Below are 27,308 nucleotides of genomic sequence, written 5' to 3'. Positions count from 1 at the left end.
CTGCTGCCTCTCTACCTCCTTTTTAAATGAATGGGCCTCCCGGTGAATAGTGTTTTACAGCTTTGGCTCAGCTCTCACTTTGGACGCTATCTTGGCCAACAGACTTGGCTCTGGCCATGCTCTACAGGCTGAAATGATTGGACACTTTATTTATGGTGTGTATTGCAGTAGCACTGTAGTTATAAATCAAGTACCACGTGGGTGGCTCTCAAAACCGCCACCCACGTGGTACCTCCTGCCTGCCTGGAGTCCAGCTCTGGCCAAAGACCCACCTCGGGATGACAGATGTGTCAGTTCTTTGATGGATAAAGTCACTATGACTTTCCTACATGCTGGATTGGACCAAGTGTTTTCACACTCTGCTATAGGTGCAAAAGAGGATCATTTAAGACAGTGGTTCCCAACATTTTTCCTTGGAGCTCTTTCTACTTCTGTTAAAGACAAGGTGGCAATACAGTCTTCTACAACCAGGTGTTTTAGTGAAATCAGCAGTTCATTTGTCATAGATTGTCTTGGAATTAGGATGGGGTTTTTTTCTGAGCTGAAACAAGCTCCAACAAATCAATAAACACGCCATAAGCTTACAGTACACTGTGTCCCTGACATATGATACCTGAGAACATTTTCTCATCATCTTATGTTTTTCTTTTTTTATCCTCGACCCGTGATAAAAGAGAACGCCTTTGATGACCTACAGCCCTTGACATATGCTCTGCTGCAAGTGATCAGAGAGAAAGTCCTCCCCTTTTAAACACTGACTCAGGTGTGATGTCTCCTTTTCAGTATGAATGAATATATTCTGCTGTTTGAAAATTATGTAGAGCTAGTCGCTGCCCATGCCATTCTGCAGTATTGTAGTTTTAGATTATTGCAAAAGACTACATCGTGATCATGCCTCATCCATGCTTGGATCAGCTGATGTGATGACTGATACTGAGTGAAAAATTTCAAAACACAAGTTACCATTTGGTAGTTTTTTTGTAAAACATGTGGCTTAGAATTGTCTTAAGATCAGACACATAGAAAGATAAAGGAGGAAGCAGGGCAGGACAAACTAATTATTGTAATATATTTGTGTATTTGTGTGAATGTATAGGTATATTTTCTTCTTGTCTCAAGGAGGGCCACTCAACAAGCCCCTTTAGGTTTTATTGGCCCCTCCTGCACATTTCTTGATGTTCCTGTTTGTTGCTTTGTTCAGTTTTGTTTTGTTATCTTACTAGTAGTTGAGTAGTTGATGCAACATAACCCCCATGCCACCTGTCCCACCACAGGTACGGCGTCATCTTGTGGGAAACACAAGATATTATTCTGACCTATGTCCTGTGTTTGACCTTTAGATTTCCCAGGAAGTCGAATATTAGTGCAACTAAAACCCAGTATCTGCACTCAACCAGTCAACCAGTCAGAGACCAAGAGCCACAAAAATTACCGTGGTACTACAGAGAGCCACGTCACACACATGGTCTTACAAACACACTTCCTCTCAACCATAAACAAAATGACATAAAATGAAAAACAATACATTTCAAATTTTCAAAGTCAGATTTACTGTGTTTGTGCGTTTCAATTCGTACCAGAGAAGAGAAACTGAAACTTAAGTATCAATCCCAACTGATCCCAACGTTGGCATCCATATATATATATATAATTTAGATTGGTCGGCACACCACTACTCATAACTATTTATATATATATTTATAAATGGCTCGAAGAGCCACACACCAAAAGGCAAAGAGACACATGCGTTTGCACATGCATTAATAAATATTAATGTAACTAATAAAATTCTATTCTCTCATCATTCTGATTTGTATTCTACCACTCAGACAACCGTTCATGGAAGTTGATTGGGTGCGGTCAGCATGCGGATGAAAGCTGCCTTCAAAATAGCTTGTATAATGTTGCTAAATTGATTCGTGAAAAAAAGAAGTGAATAAATGAATGAATAAATGAATACAAAATACATAAATTTATACATGAATAAATGCAAAACATCATGTTCTGTGGTCGTTCTACAGCTTTCTAGAGCAAGAAATGTTCCCCAGTTGAACATACTTGTGGAAACAGGCTCAGTAGTGTTTGTTGTTTTTCTTTTATGAGCACTGCATGTACCATTCATGGCTTCATACCATATATCAGAACAGACACATCCCAGTAACCGGCTTCAGCAGTAACAAAGCTCTTAGCCTGGCTTTGTAAACACACAGCTGATTAACCCAGAGCTTCAAACGCTGTTGTGATAAACGTCTTTATGTTGTGCGGTGGCGGGAGACTTTTCTATTAACCTTAATGGCTGTCCATTTAATCTGTGAGCACAACCTCAATAACAATGCAGCTGCATGTCACCACCTTCCAATAAGCCATTTAACAGAGCATAAACATTTTTTTTTATCCAACAACAATGGACAAATTACTTCTTTTAAACCGCTACAATTGATGCTTTTTTAAAAAATCTCATCTGCTTTCAGCGCTTCTCTCCTGCAGTAATTTTGTTATAACGTCTCCTCTCCTAACCACTTTTCTTGGAGGGATCATCTCATTTAATCAGTCTGAATGGTTTTGTAGGCTGATGAGAATTTTAGAGGTAGAACTGCTTTTCTATTTCTAACTATTTGATTAAGTTTGTGAATGATGACGATGGCCCAAAAACCAAAAATAAACTTTTCATGGCATCACTTCAGCCTCTACAGCTCTTAAAAAAAGACAAAGTGTCAGGGTCCCACAGTTTTCATGATATCTGTTTCCATGTCCTTCACCTTAATTTTTATTTAGCTATGTTTGAAAAACTGTCAGTAATGAGTCCTATTGCAGCTTTTTCTCAACACAGACACTGAGAAGAAAGCATTGTTTTCCCTTCCTGGGTGGGCAGGACTTAATTGACTCATGTCCTTGAGAAAGGTTTTGTAATGACTCAATGGACAGCCCTCTTGCCCATCATCATCAAAAGGATTTCTGTATTTTTCAGGCATTAGTTGCCTAAACTCCCTGGAGAGCCCATTCACCGTTCACCCAGCACTTAGGTTTTGCCTTGACAAAACGTATTTTCATTGTAAGCTCAATAAATGGGAAAAGAAACCCTTCAGATATAGAAAATGGGAGGAAAAAGCTGCTGTTGCACTCTCCTCTTTCCACGCTGCTAAAAAGAAACTGGGTCAGGGTTGTGCTGCCAGTGATGTTTAAAAATTATGTAATATGCCACAGCATTTTATCCTGCATAAGCACTCTTCATCTTTACAGGGGCAGAGAGAACGTGCTGTATTTACAGCAGAACATCTTTTAGTGTTGGAGCTTTTGTTGAGGTATGGGATTAATTCTGACAGGCATCTAGGTGTTATGTTAGTGGAGATTGTAAATTTGAGTATAGTACACACAATAGTTATAGATAAGTCATATTGTATGTAGACATGAGAAGTTCATCGCCTGACAAATATATTGTGACAGTGGATCTGATATGATCTTTGGTAGAATATGAATCTATAGGTAACAATGAGATAAAAAGGTCATTTCAGCTGCATCATGACCTGATAGGGTATGTCGCAAATTTGCAACGACAGGCATCAAGGGGTTAAATGCAGTCTTTAAGTGTTGTTTAAGTTGTGTTTTCTGTCCTTAATTCAAACGGTTTAGTTGATCCTCGCAGACTGGAAATACAATCTGTGAAATTTAAATAAAAACATGAATACAGAGCACATGAAAGCTAGTAGTCTCATTTTATCTTTAGAAGTTCTGCTCTCAGAGAGAATGATGAATAATGAACAGGTGTTTGTGCAAACAAGAATCCCCACAGGTTGAGCCGGTCCACGACTTTAAGGATAAGTTTGGTTAATACAGCTTTCACTTTGTTTATAGAATGAAGTAGAACAAAATACTCACCCAGAAGGTTTTCCTGATCCAAGCAGTGCTTCGGGAGATATTTAGATCCAAAATCGTGCAGCGGACGTCCGTATAATGAGATCCATCGGGGCATAGACAGCGCCGCTCCTAAAACTGCTTTAATCGTCCAAAAACTCATGTTTTTCACCAATATTCCATCATGGTCCGCTCCGGGTTAGTCCTCTGCTGCAGTCTGTGTCACTCCAGACAGCACTCTGTGGCTGTAATGACCTCTGAACTGACGAAGACTTTACGTTTACCCCTCCGCGCACCGTCATGTAGCCTGCCGTCTTCCCCTGAAACAATGAGCCGCACTGCGCATGCGCGGAGGGGCAATCGTAAACAAAGTCTTCATCAGTCCAGAGGTCATTACAGCCACACAGCGCTGTCTGGAGTGATACAGACTGCAGCAGAGGACTAACCCGGAGCGGACCATGATGGAATATTGGTGAAAAACACAAGTTTTTGGACGATTAATGCAGTTTCAGGAGCGCCGCTGTCTATGCCCCAATGGATCCCATTATACGGACGTCCGCTACATGATTTTGGATCTAAATATCTCCCGAAGCACTGCTTAGATCAGGAAAACCTTCTGGGTGAGTATTTTGTTCTACTTCATTCTATAAACAATGTAAAAGCTGTATTAACCGAACTTATCCTTTGAAGCATGAAGTCTTTGCTGCTACTATCACTACCTCTTATGGTTTGAGTGACCTTGTATTGTAGCTTTGCTGCATTTCTAGTTCTGTTGCCTGGATTGCAGGACAGGATGCTGCTTCAATCATAGATGGTCCATTTGTTCCTTGGGCTACTCACATTTGTACCTGCTCATTTGTTCCACACTTTCAAGACTGGCCCGAGATGGACACTAACATTCCCCTTAGACTTGCCTTAATGCAGATTTATTTGGTGAGTTGTGTGTGTGATCTGGTTGTACCTGGTGTTTATTTATTTATTGTTTTGCCCAGTCAGAATCAAATTCTGCATCTACATGGGTTTTTTAAAAACTTACTGAGGAGTCAATGAGAGCTCCTCGTGTCTTATGTCAAAGTCAGCTCAAACCATTGTATCTAAATGTAACTGAACTACCTGTGGTTGAAAATATTTTCCTTTGCAACAAAATAACTTATTTTTAACTCAACAACCTAGTTATTTTAGGCTTAGCTTGGGCTTTTGGTTTCATGAACAGTGTCTGGGTCTTTGTCCTGTGTCCTGTGTCTGTCCTATCGACTTCCCCAACAAGTCACAACACAGTAGTACCAGCTCATCAAAGCACAGCAGGGCACCACTTCTGGCAAGAATCTATTTGGAAAATAACTCAGCTGGACTTTGAGGTGTTTGAGCTGGGGAACTTGAACTGGAGGATGTTGTAGAAGCTAATCAGATAGCTTTCACCTTTATCTTTGATTTAACATGTCCTGTCAGAGAACAGACTGCTCCAGAGCATAATCTGAGAATTTCAGAATGAAACTGGTCTGTTAAAGCTTTCCTGGGTTTTAATCAAAACATCTTAAGTGAGGTGGCTCACCTGGTGAGCATTAACTATTAAAGTTCAGTCTGGACCAGGCTTTGATCCCAGCCCTGGCTTTTGGCTGCTTGTCATCCCCCTCTTTCTCTCCCCTTGGTTTCATGTTCTCTTTGGTGTGCACTTTCATATGAAGTCAAAAATATCAAGAAAATTCTCTAATAAAAGTCTCAATTTAATAAAAGCTACATAACCCTCAAAAAAAAACAAAAGGCTGCAACTTGAAAAAATAAAAAACACTCAAAAAAAAAATTTGGAGACTGACCAGCAACCGCACGTTTTCTGCTTGTTATTTAGCGTGCCAGCGGTTAGCTTATCAGCTTCAGGAGTTCCATCCAGGAGCCGCCAGTTAAAAAAAAAAAAATGAACTGTTTTGATAAAACCTAGCTGCTGAAGGTACAGTGATTATTTATTCAGGCAAAAACAAAAAAAAAGTCTAAGACCTTCTTCTTCCCTGTGTTTGCTTACTGTCTGTGCTCCAAACAGAAACATTTCACTGATAGTTCAGTGTTGCCTCCTCTACCCTTGTTTGTCACCTCATAGACGCAGCAGGCTGTTAGCTTTGGTCTGAAAGCCAGATAAAAAGGCAGACTGCCAGACCCCAGACAGCAAAATGTCACCTTGTGTTGATATACAGCTTCTTTGCCAAGGAGAAATGTGCGCCCACACTCCACCTTCAGATGATGATGAGAGTGGTGGATTGACAAACGCGCCAGAATGCACACTTCAAAAAATCCCATTAAAACTCACCTTGCAGTCCCCAAATGGAGAATACACTACCCTGAGAGAGATGATCATCTGCAGCCAGGGTCACACTATGAGCTGTCGTGGGTCTGTTTGCTTTGATTCATATCATCTGACTTTACTCTTTTAAAAACACAACAAGCTGAAGGTTGCTCAATATCCTGTTTCATAACAGGACCTGCCATGTCCCTGTTTATTCTGTATTTTCTGTTGGTGACGTCACTTTTCAGCCGAGTCATTGTAACTAGCATTGTGGTGTCACTGCTTGCTCAACGCCTCTGGTTTATCTGCACTTGTATGGGAATTGGCTAACACTTACTGCACATATTCAAGGTCCAGTGCCAGTCTAAAGATAAGCGCTGTACTGAGAAATTGTATATCTGCGTGGAAATGGAAAATCAGCATCAGCACAACTGTCAACTGCCATCTTTCCCAGTGTCTATGATCCGACCTGTTGAATCAGGTCTTTACCCCAAACACATCACAGCTTTTAAAGTCACTTTGGATGTTCGCAGGGTTTTTTCATTTTAATGTAAAATAGGAAATCATAATTTATGAGATTATTAAGATGTTAATGCCAAGTCTTCTCCTATTCAGCTCTCAAAATGCAACAGTAATTCCCTCAAGGGTCACATTTTCAGGATTTGAATGAGTTAATCTTGAAAAATGTAGACTGATTGAGTTCTACATTGTAAGATATGCACATTTCAAGCCCATCTAATAAGTTATGTCAAATCTATACTGTAAATCAAGAGATAAGCAACAGGACAGCTCTTCAAAGCGAAGGCAAAGATGTGGAGCTCCCTCTGCTGAGAGGCTGCAGTAGGTCATAATGCCTTCTTAATAGTACATCCTAGTTAAACATCCTCCTTAGTTCTTCTCTTTCTCTGACATTTTTGCAAGAATGAGTCAAACTTGGGTCAGAATGGACTCATTTGATTGGTTTCTCTTGTGTAGACCCCTCCATCCCTTCATCAGCCCAGTCACACACCAGCCCCCACAGCGTGATTATCAATTTATAGGCAAGAAAGCTTTTGAAATGCAAATCAAGGCCTGCCACATGGAAAGATCCAGCTGTGTCTCTTTAATTTCACTGTGCCAATAAATCTCTTATCCGACAGCTTGTCATAGTTTCTATTTTTTTTAAGTGACACTCTGAGATTATTCATAGCTCTTCACTTTGTCTCTCTGTCAGTCTGCTCTACTCCCACACACTCATCTGCATCGTTAATCAGGCTTAATCACCAGGTGAGCATCCACAGAGGGTTTGCACATCACTTTTGATTGGTTAAGCCTGTCTCGGTTATTGACACTGAGTTTTAGCAAGAAAGGTGTCTGTGCTTGTTGCACTCATGTTGTCCAGTTGTCCAAACTTTTCAGCTCGCAACTCCCAATATGGTGGTACCAGAGACTGCTGACCCCTACCGTTTGATAAACACTAATAGAAAAATCCAAAACAAGACAAAAAAAACACTTTATTTATCTGATTGATATAGACTTTGACTACCTATGTGTGTTTGTCGTTTTGTTTCATAATGAATCTGCTGCCACTGATTTTGTTATCATCCTGGCTTAGTAGCTTTTGGGACCTTGTAGCAACAAAGAAATGTTGAAAACAGTTCAAACATTTTCTGTTTTAAACTAATGGATGCTAATGTATTTTTTTTATTTTTGAGGCAATTTATGACCCTGCTATTAGTGTTTCACGACCCCATCTCACATTTGAACCTGCTTGACACTGTGTCATCAGAGATCAATCCATGTGTAGATAAGAAAACTTTCTGGGACACATCAGAATAATTTATCTGATTTTTCAAAGTTGTTTTCTTCGCCTCTTGAAGACATCCCTGAAAAAGCCAGAATCTTTAGTTTTAGCTAATATTGCATGAAAAAAATATTACAACTTGCCTTACTTATTGATCTATACACAAAACAAAATAATGTATCCTTTTAAAAAGGAAATTTTGCTGCACCACCTGAACGTCTGAAGAGTTGGTCATCACTCCCTGAGGAATATTTGGTTACCTCCTTCAAGGAGGGTATGTTCGTGAAGAAGATACTGAGGGGAGCCTGGACAAAGTTTTGCTTGCATATCTGATTTGCGGAGCATTGTGAAAGCAATGGCCACTAAGAAATTTGCTGAAGATATTGAGGAGATCAAGAAATCCTTGAGCTTCATGTCACAGGAAATAACTAATGTGGCGACAGAATAAAAAGGCCTCAAACTTTTATTGGAAGAAATCAAACAACAAAAGATTCTGATGCAAGAAAAGGACAAGAAAATTGAACAGCTGGAAAGAAGAATTGATGACTGAGAGCAGTATTCCAGGATGGATGTTTTTGGGAGAGTTTGTCTGTGAACAACATAACTCAAAAAGTAACAAACAATTCTTGATAAAATTTCCAGGAAATGTTCAAAATGGGATAAGGAAGAAGTGATTTCATTTTGGTGGTGATCTGGATCACCGTCTGGGTCCAGGATTTTTTGAAAAGATTCTTTATCATTGTGAGAAAGGGCTGTTTTCACCATATGTGTATATACATCCACAATAAATGGTCGTATTGCTTTGCAAAACAATTTAGGACAAGATAACCATAATTTGTGACAGATGTAAAAGTATGATCCAGATCCTGGCAATATTCTGGACACTAAGATCCAGAATATGAAATATGTACTGGATCATCATAATTTTTGTCAGGTAACAAATTATGGTACAAACCTGCAACTAACACCAAATTGTAGCAGACAGTCTGCTGAAAGGGAGTATAACATTAAAGTAGGACTCAAGTGTTGGTGACAATCACAATATGCTTGTTGTTGATGTGAAGCAACCACAAGCTGTGAGCTTCAACATGATGACATCAAAACAGCCATTTGCTATTTTTAAGCACAGATTGTGCAAGGAGGAGCGAAGACATACTTCTTTACCACGGCCAGTTTGTTTTGAGTATTTCATGGGCCATCCTCCTAAAGCTCTAAGAGTTTCTGGAAAGTTTGACTTTGGAAGGAGACTAGTCAGTGTTATTAAACAGCTTAGAAAAAACGTGATTGGAGCAAGGATTCCCAGGACTATTTTTAGCATTCGCTGGGAATCTATCGAGTTTTCCTCTTACAGACTCCTCTGACCTCTGCGTCTCCCGTGACTGCAGGTCAGTGATTTGTACAGTGTGTCCCACTGCGAGAAAACGGGCTGAGCCAAGATTAAATTAGAAAACCAGTGTGTTGATGCTTCACCACAAAGCCTTGTTAATCGACCTCTGACGTTCAGTGACAGTTTCCTAATCCGTTCTCCCTATTATTATAAGCAGCTATTAGTGATGTCTATCCTCTCAGACTGTGGCTCTAAGGTTTCGAACCAATCAGAACTGAGTGATTTTGATTCCCACTTCCTGATTAACTGGGCAATATCCAATCAGTGGCATTGTTTTCTCTGTCTTTCTTGTTACTGAGCTGCCTGTGGGTTTGTGTTGTCTGACGGCAGATTAGTGCATCAGGCGTTATTCCAGGTATGGCTGTAAGTCAGTTTAGTGTGCTGTCCGCTGCAGACATACGGATGACCTTACGTGCCTCAAGAGTGTGTCTGAAAACCATGAAAACCTGAAATCAAAGCCGAAGGTCTTCATGAGGACAGCAGTGTTTGTGCTTAGAGAGTGAACGTGGATGTTGTGTTGGATCTGGTTTACTCTTTTTTGCCTTTTGGGCACCCTTGCTGTCTGCTGTACTCGGGAACAGGTGGAGGGTAATGTTTGTGGGAACTGAGCTCTACATCTGGCCAATGGGAGCTCTTGTGGCTGTTTTCTTGGTTTAAGCTAAACATTTTTCAACAGAATCACTAAAATGAAAATAGTAAGACTCTAAATGGCACTAAAACCCATCATCTAGAAAACATTTTTCTAAAGATTTTTAATTAGATTAGTTTTCAATCTCATTGCAGTATAAGAAATGAGACAGGAGTTCCAGTCAACAACAATTTTACTTATTTATTTATTTATTTATTTATTTATTTTAAATTATAGAAAGGGGATAAACGTGAGACAACTTAAAGATTAGATAGAGAAAAGTTATCAGCCACCATGAAAGGAATGGGTTAATCATCATTTAATAAACAGTCAGAAAGAAATTCAACCAATTCAACATTCAGATCATGATTACTAACATTAAAGTAATATAAGACTCAGTTTAGCTGTGCTTAATAGGGGTGGGTGAAAAAAAATAAAAATCGATATATTGTGATTTTTTGTTTGACAATATCAAAATCAGGATTTTTTGTCAAAAAATATATATTTTTTTCAAATTCAAATTCTTCATTTCAGTCTTTGTTTATAAACTGGATTTGAAAAAAAATACCACTTTTCTCCAGCAGAGGGTGAAACTTTTCTCTCTAAACTACGTGATGTGCATTTTATGGGAAAATATGGCTCCTGATATAGTCTGTAGACATCATCATCATTTAATAACTTTTTTTCCATGGTCTGGTGTTTAAAAAAGCAAAAAATCGTAAATATTGAAAAAACGCAATTTAAATTGAATAGCACCCCAAAAATTGTAATGGAATCAAATCGCAAGAATAGAAAATCGTCACAGCCCTAGTGATTAATTTCTTGTGTTTCTGAGAGTTTACCTTTGCATTCAATCAATGGTTGAAATTTCATTTTTTTTCAATAACAAAATGAGCTGCTTCAGAAGTTAGCCAGGAAAGGAAATATGTTTAAATTATTTTTATTTTACCTTTTTTATTTTTTTTATTCTATTTGAATACTCTTTGAGAATTTCCCAATGACAATCTTGATAATTTTCCCTGAAATGTCCACTCCCAGCATCTACTCATTTTGGGCAGTATCTACTTTCCACGTCCTGCTTACTGTTTGCTTTCCACGGTTGGAATTGTGTCATCTTCCAGTGTATGATTGTTAATTCACAGTTTTCCATCTCATTGCAGAGATCATCCAGCCTCTCCTCTTTACATAATATGCCCACTCACACTGTCCTTCTCTCCCATGGATAGATGATGCAAACATTAAATGTAATGCTTTTTGAAATGTTAATCACCCTCAACTTCTGTATCCCAAAGATGAATTGATATTTACTGTATCTTGCTATCAAGGTCAGTCAAAATATATGTACATTTCTCACTCCTCATACTAGAACAGGTGTGTTTCTGTAATGTCTTTCTGCATCACATAATCTCTCTTTACCATTCTCATTGTTTTGCTCTGTTGCCAGTTTTGTGTCAAGTTTTGTCTTCTGTTGACATTTTGGTTAAACTAATGTCTGTTTTTCTTTTGTTTTCTGTCTCTTGTCTCCTCTTTTTCTGTTTGTTTTTTTTTGTAATTATTTTATGTCGTCCTGTTTGGCTGCGGCTTCACCCACTCCTCCTGCTGCTGCTGCTGCTGCTGTTGCTGATGCTGCACCACTACCGCCCATCCTGCTGTCACGCACAACCCACCACCACCACTGCCAACATCTGGTCAACAACACATGGTGGACGCACTCCTTTCCTTTCCCCTCCTTTAATCTGAATTTAAACTCTCTGACACACTTTTTCAATCCCTCCCACTCTCTGTTATCTTGATGTTTTCCCCCTCCTCTCACATTTGCCGTCCCCACTTTTTCTTTTCTTTTTTTTTGTCTCCGCCCTTTTTCCCCCTGCTAGCACCATGCAGAGTTGAGAGAGCACCATGCCACCTCCGGTAAGCCAGTAACCTTTAAGAGTTAGTTCTAAAGGCAGTTCATACAGTCAGGGGAAGGGCTCGGGGCAGAATTTAGAGCTTCTGGGAAAACTGTGTTTTGGTGGGTCAAAAACCAGCAAGTAGTGCAACTATTTAAATCTTTATTTCCCCCCAAATGTGTGTGAAAGATTTTATTCTCCGGCTTTAATTGACCAATCCACTGTGCCTCATTTTGGACCAATCAGAGGCTGTTTACCAGTCAGGCTCTCTAATGAATGCTCTCTAATGAGCGTGCAGAGTTCAAAATTAGAAATTACTGGTGATCTAATCTTTTTATTTAATTTTCACTGATTTCATTTGGCATCTGGACTGGGGAGCTGACTAGAAATAATATCAGAAAAACAGCTCTCTCATTTAACAGTTCTTTTTAACTGGAGCATTTGTCCAGTTTTATTCACAGTGAATAAGTTTTATAGTGCACAAAATATTAGTAAATATTGTCACTTTCATTTTTAATTTGTTCAAAAAGATGTTTCAAAATCTGCCATTCTAGAGTGAAACAAACAGAGAAGCCAACCAAAACATGAAGGAATGAGAACTAAAAAGAAAGTGACAGGTCTGATTTTGTTTTCACTACGCACAGTCTAATTGGCTTGAGTTGAGTTTTGTCTCTGTGTCTTCTGCCCTCTTTGCTTCTCTGAAAAGCTGTCAAAATATAAGAGCATCTACAGTAACTACAGGGTCCACAGAAGCATTCAGTACATCCTGCTCACAGCTGGATCAACAACATCTAACCTGCTACCTGGCAGGAGTGACAGGCACTGGATTATGATCCGGATTAGGCTTTATCTTTGTTACCAAATGTGCCCCAGTGTGTGAGCACAAATCAGCATGCAGAACCTGCAATGTATTGGTTTCTCATTTGGAATACATATCAGTGAAGAGTTAAAAATGTGTTTTTTTTTTTGTGGAGAAAACAACCATCAACAACATCTCACTGTGTTTTTCTGTGTTATTATAATAATGGTCAATCAATACAACAGGTCTGCCATGAAGTATACCTTTAGATGAAGTTTGCCTTTTGGGGGAGTTTGTCTGAGAACAACATAACTCAAAAAGTAACGAACGGATATGAATAAAATTTTCAGGAAATGTTTAAAATGAGATAAGGAAGAAGTGGTTAAATTTTGGAGGTGATACAGATCACTATCTGGATCCAGATCTTTTTTAAAGCATTCTTTATCATTGTGAGATAGGGCCGTTTTCACCATATGTGTATATTACTCCACGATAAATGGTCGGATTGCTTTGCAAAACAGTACAAGACAAGGTCACCATAGTTTCTGACAGATGTAAAAGTACGATCCAGATCATGGCAATATTCTGGACACTAAGATCCAGAATATGACAACACTGTCAGGTAACAAATTATATAAAAACCTGCAACTAACACCAAATTGTAGCAGACAGTCTGCTGAAAGGGAGTATAACATTAAAGTAGGACTAAAGTGTTGCATGACAATCACAATATGGTTGGTGGAGGTCTGCGCTCTCTGTGTGCTTTTCATTATGAGACACACAGAAACAACCAAACCAACTAAAAATCGTATTAAGCACAAAAACAATCCAATATGATGATTCCATTTATGAATAAATAGATAGCAACATAAATTGGGGATGAAACATTTTAAATGATCAAGTAATGCAGTTAAACATTTTATAATCTTCTAATGTGTGGTGTGAAGACCTTCGTCTACTTTGGCATACTTTTTAAGCTGCTCCCAATCTTCTTTCTTTTTTTTTTCTTTGAAGAGATGAGTAAATAAATGTATTCATTCACTCTTCTTTGCTGAATTTGGAGAGGGGGCCTGTTTAAAAGCCAGCTCAAAGGAAAGTAATTTAGTCAGAATAACCTTTAAAGTGGGGGGAATGAGATAAGGTAACACTTCATTCTAAAAACTCTAATACTCAAAGCTTCTTTCTTCACTCCCTCATCAAAAGGGTTTAGTAAGTTTGAAAAACAGGAAGTAATTAATTAATTCCACTCCTCACAAACATATTCAGTATAAAAAGCATTAAATAATGAGCTTCACTTGCAGTGATTTCTGGAGCTACCAGTAAACAAAACTGACATGTGTCTGGTCAGTGAAAGATACATCAGTCTGTCCTGGTCCTCTGTCAGTCAAAGTGTGGAGGAATGCACCATCAGCTTGATTCGTTTGATGAGATAAGGGATGAGCACACACTCTGAGGTTATCAGCACTTATTAAACCCTCTTTTTCCAATCATAAAATGTGTCTGAAAATAATTGTTATATAAGTTACAGTGTGTTATGAAACAAAGTGATGCACACAGCTGAGGTGGCTGTTTTTCAATGTTCTCTGAAGTAAGATCGCATCATTTCTGATCTCTGCTCTGATGTCTTTCATCTCCCTTCTCCATGCCCCTCCCCTTTTCTTTTACTCTATATTCAGCTGCTGTAGGTTGTGGGGATGAGACCATCCTTCTGACCCCAGGCAGGATGAGCCAGCGCCAGGTGAAGGAGCGGGACAAGGAGAGGGAGAAGGAGGCAGGCCTCCAAACACCCAACAGGGAGCACATTGCCACTCCTTCCAGCCTCAGCCCAGGGGTCAGCTACAGCCACGGTAAGATACAAACTACATCTTCAGTACTGAGTTTACGGGCGTTGCTGATAAAAAAAAAAGTCAAAATAAACTTGGTCAAAGTCTATTCGGTAAAAATTAGTTTTTGTTCATTTGGTTAAAACAATTTTCTTTGTGGTTTATTTGCAGACAAAAACAAACTAATCATATTGTCTAAAACAGCGTTTCTCAAATTGTGGTCCGCCAGTTCCTCCAAGTGGTCCGCGATGAGTGTGAGGAAATTGCGGGGTTTTTTGTGCAAGCTGTAGGGCTTCTACACAAATCAATAAAATCTACAAAATGGGTTCATAAAAGCACTGAAAACGAATTTCAGTACCAATGCTTTGAGTCGTGCGATTATGTCCCTTCCTGAGCTGCAGAGCTGCTTACGTGGCATGTAAACAGGCCTGGAACTACTTCAATGTGTGGGCACTTACATCAGGTAAAACTAGAATGTGTTGTTCTGGGGCTATTTAGCTCGTGGTGGTCCACAAGATTCTTTTGGGAGGATAAGTGGTCCTTGGTCTGAAAAAAAATGAGAAAGGCTGGTCTAAAAGATCCTTCAAAGGGGCTGCAAGGAGTTTGAAAGTGATCTTGAAAAAGTTTCCCTTTTAGAAATATGCCTAATCATAATCCACACTATAAAGTCAGATTATCAGCGCCAATATTGCTGGTTACAGGTTATTTTGAGTTGCTACTTTTATCTTCCCAGTGGGGTCTACCAGGACCAGATTGATCTACGCCACTAGGTCGCTATGACAACACTACTCCAACTGACGAAGTGTAGTAGTGAGAAGAAATAAAACACAGAGAGTTCCTTTTCACTTGCATGTTTCATTTTCTGTTGCTAACACATACCTTTGAAAGTGGTCAAGCTGTTGAGCATCACTGAACATAAACTGCGCTTCATCAGAGCATCATAACAAAACAAGATCAGTCTGTTTCAAAGGCAAACACACCTTTTCTACCTAAACAGACACACTGAACCTCTGAACTGTTACAGTCTTGCTCTATACAAATTTGTTTATGCTTTTCCAGATTTTGATGATTCAAATAATTGGGATAACACTTTCAGACCATTCAGCACGTAGTGGTGACACTGGATATTTTGTAGCCGCAGGACAGCTGTCACAGTTATGTTTAGCCATAAGCTCTCCCAGACAGACCTGGTGTACAAACAATGACTCACACAAGCTGATGAGTGTTTCTCTGCCTGCCTGTCAACTGATGCAAAGCCACAAATCTGCAGGGAGATGATCACAACTACATCTTATTTTTGCACTGTTTTTTTAACCCTGTAACCCTGAAGATTTGTGATTTAAAGCAGCCGTTGAATTCTGTCTCTGGTTGAAAAGTGTTTTTGTCTTGTCATTGTGGTGTAACAACGCTGCTGGACAGCCTCATTCTGCAGATTAGGAACAAATCAAATAGAGGCTGTATGGCTGTCGAGAAATAAGCCCGAGGGTACAGTAGGTTTAGTACAGGTCTTACATCACTGTGCTGCCTCTGCTATGTTCTGGTGTTAGAGCGCCCCCTTGTGGATTGTATGCTGTTGCAACTGAAATTATATGTGTTCTGTGGAGTAAGCACACGGTGATTGCTGGTCATGTCATGTCCATTTATTTTGGAAATGCCAGATATGATGAGATGTCATCATTTGTGTTCAGAAATGATAAAGATGATGTCATTGATGATGTTAAACATGCTGTGTAAGAATGCAAGAAGAAGAATCCCATCCCCTCCAACACTGGTTTAAATTATAAGAGCATTAAAAATAGGGTTGAACAAAAGCACAAGTTTAAATTCAAAGTTTACATTCTGGTTAGCAAAATTCAAAGATTTGAACAACAAAAACAAGCCATGATAAACAGAATAAGGAATATTTTTTGATAGCCAAATCTGTATTCAAGTGTTCCAGTAATGTTCATTTTTGACTGACACATTTAACTCAAATAATAAATCAGTCAGACAAAAAAGCCAGAAACTTTGCAATAAAAAGAGATTACTCAGAAGATACAAAAAGTAATCGAGGTGTTTAAAAGCTCACTTTTACATGGAAACATTCCAATTGGAAAACATAAATTTATAGATTGAGTTTAAACTGTAAAGTAAAGGTGAAATCCAGGATGGCATGTTTAAGACTGGATTTTGTGGTTTTAAAGGAACCAAGAAGTGGTTACAGTGTTTGCTGTTTATTTCAAACATGGCTCATATAACAGCTCAGATTTTTTATAACTGGTTCTTTATCTTTTAAGTCATATTTTGATTACATTATTGTCCCATTTACCAATCAACTTCTGTTTACACTCAATAAATCATTAAGAGCCAGGACTCATTTATGATTATTTCACCTATGGGAGTAATCAAGAAGGCGGACAGCAGGGCAGAGGGTAAACTGATTATCACTAAATAAATTATTCTGACATGTTGGTAAAACCTGATCTAAAAAACTGACAAATAGAGTGCTACAAGTTAAAAACCACATGTCTTAAATCACAATCAGTGAATTTTTACACAGTCACATGTTGTGTTCTGTTCCCTCTCATTATTTTATGAGAGCTGGGATCTATTTTCTGCCACAAGAGGGAGTAAGCACAACATAGAAGTACACATTCATCCTGAGCTATGTAACATGTCACACTCTGTACTCATTTACCCCTCATCACACACCATCAGTTTGGATCACGTGTGCACATCAGCCGTCACTGGTCCTAATCTCTCTGAGAGATCATTTCATCATTTGGAAATTTATATTGTTCTTTTTTTTGTCTTTTTTTAATTTTGCATATTTTATGCATTATCAGTTCCTGCCAAAAAACTGTGCAGGTTAAGGTAAAACATGTCTTTCCCATCCCCTTTTTCCTTTTAAGGAAGATCATTTTCCAGGTATTCAAAAATATTATTATTATTTTTTTAACATCATTTTTGTGTTGAGTTCTGTTTTTGTTTTGTTTGGTTATCAGGAATCACACTCGTCTTCATGCACAGCACACTGATTTGGCATTCAAGACCACCTTTGTTTGGCTTTGCTTATTCACAGCGCTCTTCCAGTTGAACCATATCAGCGCAAGATGATGATGATGATGATGATGATGATGATGGTGCATGTGCATAAAAAGATGTTGTTTGTCTGGTGGCTGTGTCTATAAAAAAAAAGTGTCATTGAGACAGCATGAAAGCTTTTTTTTTCTGACCCAGGACTCCATGCAGCAAAAGAATGTGTCTCCATGGCAACTGATGTTTTGCCTTAAGTAGCCCTCGGTCATGCGTCATTGTGATGACGGTGTGTGGCTCTCAGAGTATGGTCCTGGTCTGTTAATGCTTTGTTTAATTAAAGCTTCAGCTGTGTGTTTTTCTGACTGCAGACTCACCAGGTTATGGCTGCTGCAGTGACGTGTTTAGTTTTCATTAGATGGAAATTAGAATCCTGTGATGACGAATCACAGCCAGGGTACAAAGATTGATTTGGAATATTCTCTGCTCATTTGAGTCATTTTTCTTCAAGTGCATGTCACCAACAGACCCTATTTGTGCAAGAATAATTACTCTCAGAAACACTTCTTCCCATCTTCGCATGGCCAAATAATCCTCCCAAAGACAGTTTTGTTGTGTGTTAAAATAAGTAGAACATATTATGAGTCTTACAGCATCTGTAGAGATGCACTGGTTGATTTTCAGCCTGTTTGGCTGTTATCACTGATCACCTGGTTCGTCATGTGTCAATCTCAGATTTCCACACTTCAGCCATATATTTCATGTCATGCACACAGCATCACAAACACTAATGGACGGCCAGACTCACGCAGTCTGTCAAGTCTGCAGTAGCAATGTGGGTCGCCCAGCAGCAGCAGCCAGATGAAGAAGTGTTGATCTTCAGGAGGAGAAACAGAGACGGTATTGCAATCATTCTGTTTGGTTGTCGAAAGGAAAGCACAGATCCTCTGGAACAGTCTGAACAAGGGATGTCCCAATACAGATTTTTTTTTTACTTCTGATCCTGTACTCCGTAGGGTGATTCTGTTGTAAATGATGAATCATATTTGTTGTATTAACGTGAGACCTGTTGGTACCTCCTTAAGGAACACTCACTTTAAAAATGTAGCAAGACGCTGTTTTACTATCATTGCTTTCCAAAAGTAGTCCTACACAGTGGACATGTTTGCAGTGCAGATTTTTTTACAGCAGCCATAAAGCATAACAGTGCTGAAAACATGTGAAAACTGGATTGGTCCCAATCACATAACAAAATCAGATACTATCTGATCCTCAACAAATAACCATATCAGGCACTGATACTGATCAGTGTTAGGGGTGCACCGATCCAACTTTTCATGTCCCGATTCCCATACCGATATCTGGGTTTTAGGTATCGACCGATACAAATACTGATTTGATACCAGTGCGAAATAATGACCTGCATGCCCTACTGTGAAAAAAGACGGGGAATCTGTACATATGGAATTACAGAAGTTGATATTTATTTAAATTATAAGTGTATGAATGTTAATGGATTGTGTCACAGACGAGAAACTGCAAGCCACAGCTGGAAGAAGTCAGTGGGTAACAGTGATGCAAGCTATCGGGCACTGATACCCAGATCGGATCGATGCATCTCTGATCAATGTGTCGGATCAAGACATCCCTAGTCTGAACCCGTGGAGGTGTCATTCATATGGTTCATATGAACTGTCTGTTTGTGTACTCCTCCAGGGTTGGATGAGTTAATGTATGATTTTCACTTTTTTCCCCATAATATCTTTTGGGTTACGTCGGGACTCTGAAATGATAAAACCTCAGCTTATGAATGTGAGATTAAGAAGTTCAAAGTGCAGGAGAAACTACTCAATGTTGCAGGAAATACTATGGATTAATAATAGATTATTAGACAGAAACAAGATGAGTTACTCTTTGCAGCTGCAATAACAGTGTAATAATGAGACAGGAAGACTGGTGAAAAAATTGCAAGCCACAGCTTGAAGAAGTTGGGTAACAGTTATGCACTCGTTTGTACTCGCAAGTCGGAATTTACAAGTTCTAAATGGGAAATTTCAACTGAATGCCCCCTGAAGTCTGAACTCCTTACTGGGGATTCAGGGGAGCCACACCACCACCTGAGTTTAAAATCAAAGATGGCTGCCCTGGGTGTAAACAGTAACTAAGCTCCTGTTACATTCTGTTTATTTAAGAATTTCTAGCTGGTGTTTGTAGCAATAAATCAGCTGAAAACAAAGTATTATTTGATTTTTATTTCAAGAAATTTTGCTGTTATGACAAGTTTTTCAAACTTGGCGACTGGAATGCTTCTAACTCAGAGATGACGTCATCCCACTCCCCACTTCCCAGTTCCTGTGTAAATGGAACACAGCATTATTCCCAGGGTTCATCTGTTTGCCAAAACATGTATGCCAAGTAAGACATCTATGATTCATTCCAGCAAATTTAAAACACTGAGGTGTTTCTCACAGATGCTCTTCATATGAAAACAAAGCCCCAGTCCAGATTTCACATCTAAATCAATCTAAATTTTGTAAAAACTGATTTACTTGTAGTCAAAAAGCAAGCTTGTGCTTATTTATAGTAAAAATTTTGTGTGTAACTAGTCTGCAGAGTGCTTTCATAATCTTGCTGACGCTTTGAATTATTTAGAGGAGTTGGATTTTTTGTTGCATCATCACATACGCACAGACAAACTCTGGTGTCTGGGGTCTAGCTGCCAGCTGAGTTTTTTTTTTTTCTTTATGACTCACCATGAACTAAAATAAACCCTAGAGGTTGTTTGATAAGGCTTCTTCAATCGGCTTTGGAGACACTCTTGCTTTAACAGCCTTTCACTGACTCGCTGTCCTCTCTTCAGGTAAACACAGTCTGCTAGCAGGCGAGAGGTGTATGTGTGAAAGATGTGAAACAGACAGTCTGAGAGACCTGAGAGTTGGAGAATACAGAAACTGAATTGGATTGAGTGGAGAGGTGGAAAGCAAGGTGCTTCATGAGGGAGAAAGAGCAGGTGGGGTCATCATGGATTTAAGCTCAGCCTCAGGGATTATGCTCCACCAGACGGCGTAACAACATGGAGGGGGCCGGTCTTATCTGCACCCTCAGCCACTGGCAATCCAGCGTTTCTTCTTCCTCATCCAATGAGTGGCTGAGCTCCGTGAGGCCTGAGGGCTAAGAGGGACGAGGCTTGAATCAGAGATATGGACTGTAGGTTTCGAAGAGGTAAAGGAAGACTAGACGAGATGATGGGGGATCTCTGTTCTGCAGGGCCTGAGCTCTGCTTTGGCCGCACACTTTTAAACTTTGCTGGACTGACACAATGTTGAGCTGATGCTAGCGGGATTGTGGCATGAATTTTTGAGCGTTTTGTCCTGTCAACTTTTGACCTTGGGACATTTTTCTTCTAAGTCGTACCCTAAAAGAAATCAAGGTATGGTATCAAGTAGCTCGTCTTGACAAGCTAGCGCCTCATTGTATTTCAGATAGAGCAACAGCTGCATTCCTTTCCTCTCCCTTCAAGATTGCTGTGTCATGTGTTGCTTGTGTTTGTACGCGTGTTATAACTTTGTGAGGCTCCTCATGAGGATGGAACAAAGATCACACCAGTGTTAAGGCTTCTACACACTAAAGTCGTCATTTGGATGAAATCAAACCCCTGACTCTTTTGTCTGGTGGATGCCTGAGACATCTCACAGTGAGGCTTCAATAGAGCAATACAGCAGAAGATGCCTTGAGGTCAAAAAGCCTCTTTGTTGCAACGCTAATCCCAGGCTTAAAGGGTCTCTTTGCAGCCTCTATGTAAGACTATATACGTCTGCCTGCATGTGAACTCATGTCTGCCGTGTGTGTATCACTTGCACTGCGTGGTATCAGATGCTAGGTTACTGTGACACAGTCTGTCGGCAGTGTAGGTATGTTTTTCAGCCTGAAGTGACTTTAAAGACACGTTCCTTCAGCACTCTTTTCAGTTAAAACATATTTATTTACAGAAATTATTTGCCATAATTATTAATGGTTTGATACTATATCATAGTTTTAACTGTGAACATAAAATCTGTTTACATTTCACTCATTATTTCCTTTCCATGTTCTCCATCGTAAGTGCCATATTTGGCCATTACCTTGGTTTGAAACTAGGGATGCACGATTTAGCGGTATCAATATCAGTATCGGCTCATGTTGGTCATTTTTTAATCATCAGCCGATGTGTAAAAGTGGGCCAATATTTACTCATTAGCTGCCGGCCATTTTCAGAGCAACTTGAACGATCTTTCAAGACCCAAATAATCTTGTTTTCTATGACTATGATGTTAATGTCAACACCAAAACTACCTAAGAAGAGTGGACCCGCTTCTTTTATGTCTGTCTTACTGTTTTTGATCCGGAAAAAAAAAAGCATTTTTTTTTTATTGCGTCCATGTCATGGTCATCTTTTCTCACAATCGCACCATGCTTTCTCTCTGAACTTCCTCGACACATCATTTAGGGTTTTTTTTTTCAACCAATATTGATATCGGTAAATATCAGTTATAGGCCATAACAGTAATATCAATATCGGTATCGGCCAGAATTTTTGTTTTGGTGCATCCCTACCTGAGACCATGTTTTTACAAGCTACTCAAAGTAAAATCTGTTATATCAGATACAGTTACAGTCAAAAACACTGTTTAACATAACCCTAGTAATTAGTAACTGTCAGCTATCAATGACTGACATGTTCAGCTTAGGGTCCCCAGTTAGAATGGTTACTCTCAACTCCAAAACACCAGTCCTCAGTCCTCTGACAGGTAACAGTTGTGAAACTTTCAGAACTCTAAATCGTTCCTGACAAATAACCATAAATAAGAGCTTTTTAAGACTGTACTCTCTGGCTTGGAGCTAGATCCCACATGTGTTGATGTTAAGGGTGCAATGTTTGTTGTTTAAGTTTAGTGTATTTGAATTCAACTACAATAACGACACGTCATCCAAAAGGACAGCCGAGGCTGATAGAGAAGTAAAGCAAATTGGATATATTTTTTCAACTTGATGAAGATAAAGCACAAGTTGACGATATATTTTGGCAAATCTATCCCCACTAAAGTGCTTCTCAGATACTTAAATATCCTCCAGTGTCTACAGATTCTGTATCAACTCACATATATCTATCTATTATTATCCAGGTTACAATATTCTGTAAAAAAAGTTTTAACATCTTACTCTGAGAAAAGCAATGTGTGAATGAAATCATACCTCAACCTAAAGTTTGCTTTGACAACAGAGTTTATCAGAGTCAGTGACTGAGTTGGATTACTACTCCGCCAACCTCTGCGCTGGCCTTCTCTGGCATGGCAGCCATCGCTATACCTGACACCATCTCACCTGATACACATGAGACAAAAGTACTAGAACAGGGAGACACTGTACACAGGTAACTCCATCCAGCCAGTCAAGCCAGGGGGATATTTAAGTCATGCTTTCGTTTATAAGCCTAATGATTCCTCAAACAGGGCATAAACTTGCATTACCTTTTAACAGTGATACGAGTATTTTTTCATGGGTGAAAAAACTATTTGTTTGATGGCAAAAGCAAAAGTGTATGACAGACTGAAAGGTTACCGAGTGTCTTCAGTGGGTTAAAGCCATGCTAAGCTACGGATAAGCTCTGTTTGTTCAGTATATGGTGAGGTCGGATTTGCCAGGAGTCAGTTCAAGAGTCGGCGCTAACTTGGCTGGGAGTAACTTTAAAATGACTACAGTTAGAAAGCACTTCTCAAGTGTCTTTGCACCAGAAGAAATAGGCTTTCTCCCTGAAAGCAGGTTAATTAGACCTGGGATCTGAAGTCAACATCCAGAACTAATTAACTGTGATAATAAAAGCACGTTTGAGTCAGACAGGCAGATCTATCAGAGGATTCACAAGTTCTTTCAGGTTTCAGGATGTTTACCTCCTGAAATGTCTCCATTGAGGATGCATTTGTTCATTTTTCCAAGGGTAAAAGAAAAGGAGCCAGGTCAGTGGATTAACAACAGGGAGACAATGTGCAGATTGGGTTTCAGGGATAAGGCCCATTGCCCAGACTGTTCATTTGTGCACAGATACAGTCACCATCAGTGGCCTTGCAGAGTCATTTACAAGAGCATACACTTTTCTTAAATATGATGAGGTATTATGATTAATGATGAAATCTCACAACTTTCTGCACAGACTTTTTCCCCACTACAAATGTACAGCATGAGCCAAATGTAGTCCCCTCAAAGTACAGCTGCATTTTAAGATAACATTTCTGGGAAACAGTGTCCTATGTGCGTCACACTTGTCTGCAGACAAAGCAGTTTACAGTCAGTCGCACCTGCTCTGCTGCAGACAAAGCATCTGTTTTCAGCAATATTTACTGTGCTCAGGGGAAAGAACATGTTTCAGTGCAGCATTCAGGGACCGACACCACACAAAGGACTCTTTTTCTGACTCTACAGCTGTCCGACCTGAATAAAGTAAATAGGAAGTACATAAGTTTAAATGGAGGAACTTTTCTGGAGCTATTTGTTTTGCAGAAGAAGTAGTCTGCTGAATTCAGCGGGTCCAGCAGAGCTCTGGTGTGATTTGTTCTGCCCTCATGTGAGCTCAATGTTTGTGTGTGTGTGTGTGCAGTCTAATGCATTGAATTAAAAAATATTACCAGAGTGATGAATACTAGAGCATAATGTAGTAAAAGATATAATGTATTCGCTAAAGGACTAAAGGGACAGTTCACTGTTTTCAATATGGTTGCTTGTTGATTAAGTTTGGTCTATACAAGCCATAAACTCTTAACATGTTAATGGAGGAGTTAGCTTTTCTTTATGTTGAGTTTAAACCACTGAACTCACTTAATGAACCAGAATGGATCCAAGTATGTTTCATATCAGTAAACCTACATCAGGCCTTCAAATGTCTTTGTTTGCCAGACTGTAAGCTGTAAACCCACAGAAAGAAAGCCAAGCTGCCTTGATCATACATGACTGTCAAAAGCAGTAGTTTGCTACAAGAAATGCAAAGCAGGGCATTGTTTTGTTGCATCAACCCCAAACTGAGAAGTAGACTATATAAACAATAAACAATATGTAAGCAAGGCAAGGCAAGTTTATTATATATAGCACATTTCAGCAATGTAATTCAAAGTGCTTTACAGAGAAAACATATTAAGAAAAAAACAATTAAAATTAAATTAAAAAGATAAAAAATAACAAGATAGAAGTGATACAATGAAACAAAATAAAAAAAGAAAGTTAAAACATAATGTCACAATGCTTCGTGGCAATAAGAAAACTTGTCTATGAATGTCACATGTACAAGGAGCTAAGTTTTTGGGAGCAGCCAAGAAAAATTTGCCAAATCTTCTCTGCCAGTGTCAAACAGTTTATCTCGCCATTGACTACTTTTGGTGTTGTTTGGTGGACTGGATGTTTTAAGTCTGAAGTATCTGAACTATCAATTTAACAAGCAGGAGCCACAGTGGTGTCTGGAGAACTGATACACAGCCATGACAGCCTGGCTTTGAGTCTCCAGCCTTGTCACACTGCTGTTAAATGGCATCCTATTCTTCAATCAGCATTTGCTGCAAGATTCCCCAAGGTTGTGTTGAGAACAGGACTGCTTGTAGTCTCTGAGAAACTCTGCTATGTGGGTGGCAAGCGTTGACTTCCTGGGGGATAGTTTTGTCTGAGACTGTGGAGATATGAGATTGCCACTGTTTGCAGAATCTCATGTGGATGCCTCACTGCACTGAGATTTCCTCAGGTGCAAATCAGGCACCTGATTGTCAGCATTTGGGTATACCAGAAGTTCAAAGCAAGAATCACTAACAAGAGCAGAATAAGCTGTTTGGCATTTGCAGAAAAGATTTGGCAAGTTTCTGATGGGTGCAACCTACATCCTCAGCTCTGCTGCTCACTCTACATCCTTAGGAATATGGTACCGTTTAAAAGTGAATTAATATAATTTCTAACAGTGTAAGATTTAAATACTCATACTTGCATTTTGAAGTTATATACAATTTCATGTTACAGTTACGCTTTCATTTTGTATTTTCTTATATTTGTTTATTTTGTAATTCTATATATCTTATAATTTTATATCTTGTACTTTCTTGTTTGAACACTTTTTTAAAGGGAGTAGTTGTAACTAAAAAGCAATTTCCCCTCAGGGATCAATAAAGTATATCTGATTCTGATAAGTGTATTTTCCCTAATGACCTATTCAAATAGAAACCTCATTAAAAGACAAAAATAGACCTGAATCACTGATGGGTCACTACACAAAAGAGGTAAATAGAATTTATATGTTAAGTTTATAAATTGATATAAGCAGAGTTTACCGGGCTTATTTGGCTTGTAAAATCTTAGAATGACTTCTTGTGAACCTGTCACCAGTTGATTGTTGAGAGTCAATATCAAGTGCAGTGAGTTCTTGCAAGTTAGAAGAGAGTCTGTTTTTCAGTACAGTCCATTAACTATTTATCCACAGCAGAATCTTCTTACACTTTGTCCTGTACTCTCTAAACGAAATGGAACCTTCAGATAAATAATCTTGTTGCACATGCCCTGACTTTTTTGTTTCTGATGCACCCAGTAGATGATGCACAGACTGAGTCATAAAAGTTTTTCTCGGTTGACTATCAGCCACACAAGCTGCTAAAGCACTTGGCTGTTTGACTCTGGCTGACTGGATGGCAGGATTATCAGCAGCAGCTTGAGCTTATGCTTCGACTTGTAGCAGTTTCTCATCTGTGGTGTTTAGCACATACAGCTCTGTGTGGACACTAACAGTGTTTTGCTTATGGTGAGTTTTGCACATTTTGCTACTTTGAGGGTCAGGAGAAATGAGAAAAATGTATAATATTTTATGCTAAAACATGTCAGTTGAGTTACATTATTAAAGACTTGCCACCACAATGACTCCAATCCATGGAACCAAGGATGGAAAGCAGTGAAGTGTCCCTTTGTATCTATATAAAATCATGAATTAAAATGTAGCAGGATATTGAACAGCAGGGAAAGATAAGATGCAGAGCATAAGAGCTGTTTTCAAGCTAAGATGCAGCTCTCCCACCCATCCGGAGGAGAGGGAGTAGGAGGGGCTCAGCTTATTCGTTATTAAGTACTTACAGGCTGCTGCTTTCGTACACACTCACTCTCTGAGCAGGGAGCCAGAGTGTATGTGCGAGGCAGAGAGCAGTCGGCTGGAGGAAGCCTAGAGGAAAGCAGGATACTGCACTGCTTCAATGCCTGCTGTCTGAGCTACTCTGTGTGTATGTGTGTGTGTGTGTGGGTGTGTGTCGCTGGGATTTCCGCTCTGCTCTTTAGCTGAGTGAGACGGATCGAACCGTATCCCCAGCCCCCCTCGACCTTTTACCCTTTAGTTTCCTTACTCCTCCCCAACCCCTCCTCCCCCCCGTCCTCCCACTCTCTGAGGGAGATCCCGCCGACCCTATGATGAAAGAGGAGGGCCTGCTGAGTCGTCGCCGTTTCTCCACGTGCGGTGGGACGGCATCCCTGCGGCCACCACACCCGGATGGACGTAAACTCATTCGCAATGCCTCCTTCGGGGGCTACAATGAGCTGTCACCCATCTCGCTGCCAGGTGGGTGCTTGATTGTGAGAAGAATTGTCGTGTAGAGCTTTTTACTTTAAAGTGTTGCAGGCACTTTGGTGGACCTTCAGTAGTTTGTATAGTGAGAATACCTGAGCTACTTTTTTAGTATGTTTTCATCGTTAGGTTGGTGAAGAAGTGAGAGTTCACTTCAGATGCACTGTTGACTGGCTGTTGCTTGAATTTTTCTTCCCTTCATTTTTTGATTAGGAATGAAACAGTTTTCATGTACAGCGTCCTGTAAGCT

General features: G+C 39.5%; 1 protein-coding gene across 8 annotated transcripts in view; it reads left to right on the top strand.

Moving 5' to 3' along the window:
- The window catches only part of osbpl8 (oxysterol binding protein-like 8), a 119,817-nt gene that overhangs the window by 48,568 nt on the left and 43,941 nt on the right, over positions 1-27,308 (top strand). For 4 of the 8 annotated variants that reach the window (XM_074697873.1, XM_074697870.1, XM_074697871.1 and 1 more), the window contains 2 exons: positions 11,800-11,836; positions 14,290-14,460. In XM_074697873.1, coding sequence (XP_074553974.1) covers positions 11,800-11,836; positions 14,290-14,460 — 208 coding nt within the window. Of the gene's footprint in view, positions 1-11,799; positions 11,837-14,289; positions 14,461-26,619; positions 27,053-27,308 lie in introns of those variants that run through there. The other 4 variants (XM_074697875.1, XM_074697876.1, XM_074697878.1 and 1 more) reach the window with 2 other exon arrangements.

Source organism: Halichoeres trimaculatus, unplaced genomic scaffold (genome assembly GCF_033239565.1).
Source record: "Halichoeres trimaculatus isolate MK-OKI-2021-1 unplaced genomic scaffold, fHalTri1.1 fHalTri1_scaffold_21, whole genome shotgun sequence".
In the NCBI taxonomy this organism is placed as follows: domain Eukaryota; kingdom Metazoa; phylum Chordata; class Actinopteri; order Labriformes; family Labridae; genus Halichoeres; species Halichoeres trimaculatus.
Note: the sequence above shows the minus strand (reverse complement) of the source record. Positions and strands in the feature narration are given on the sequence as shown.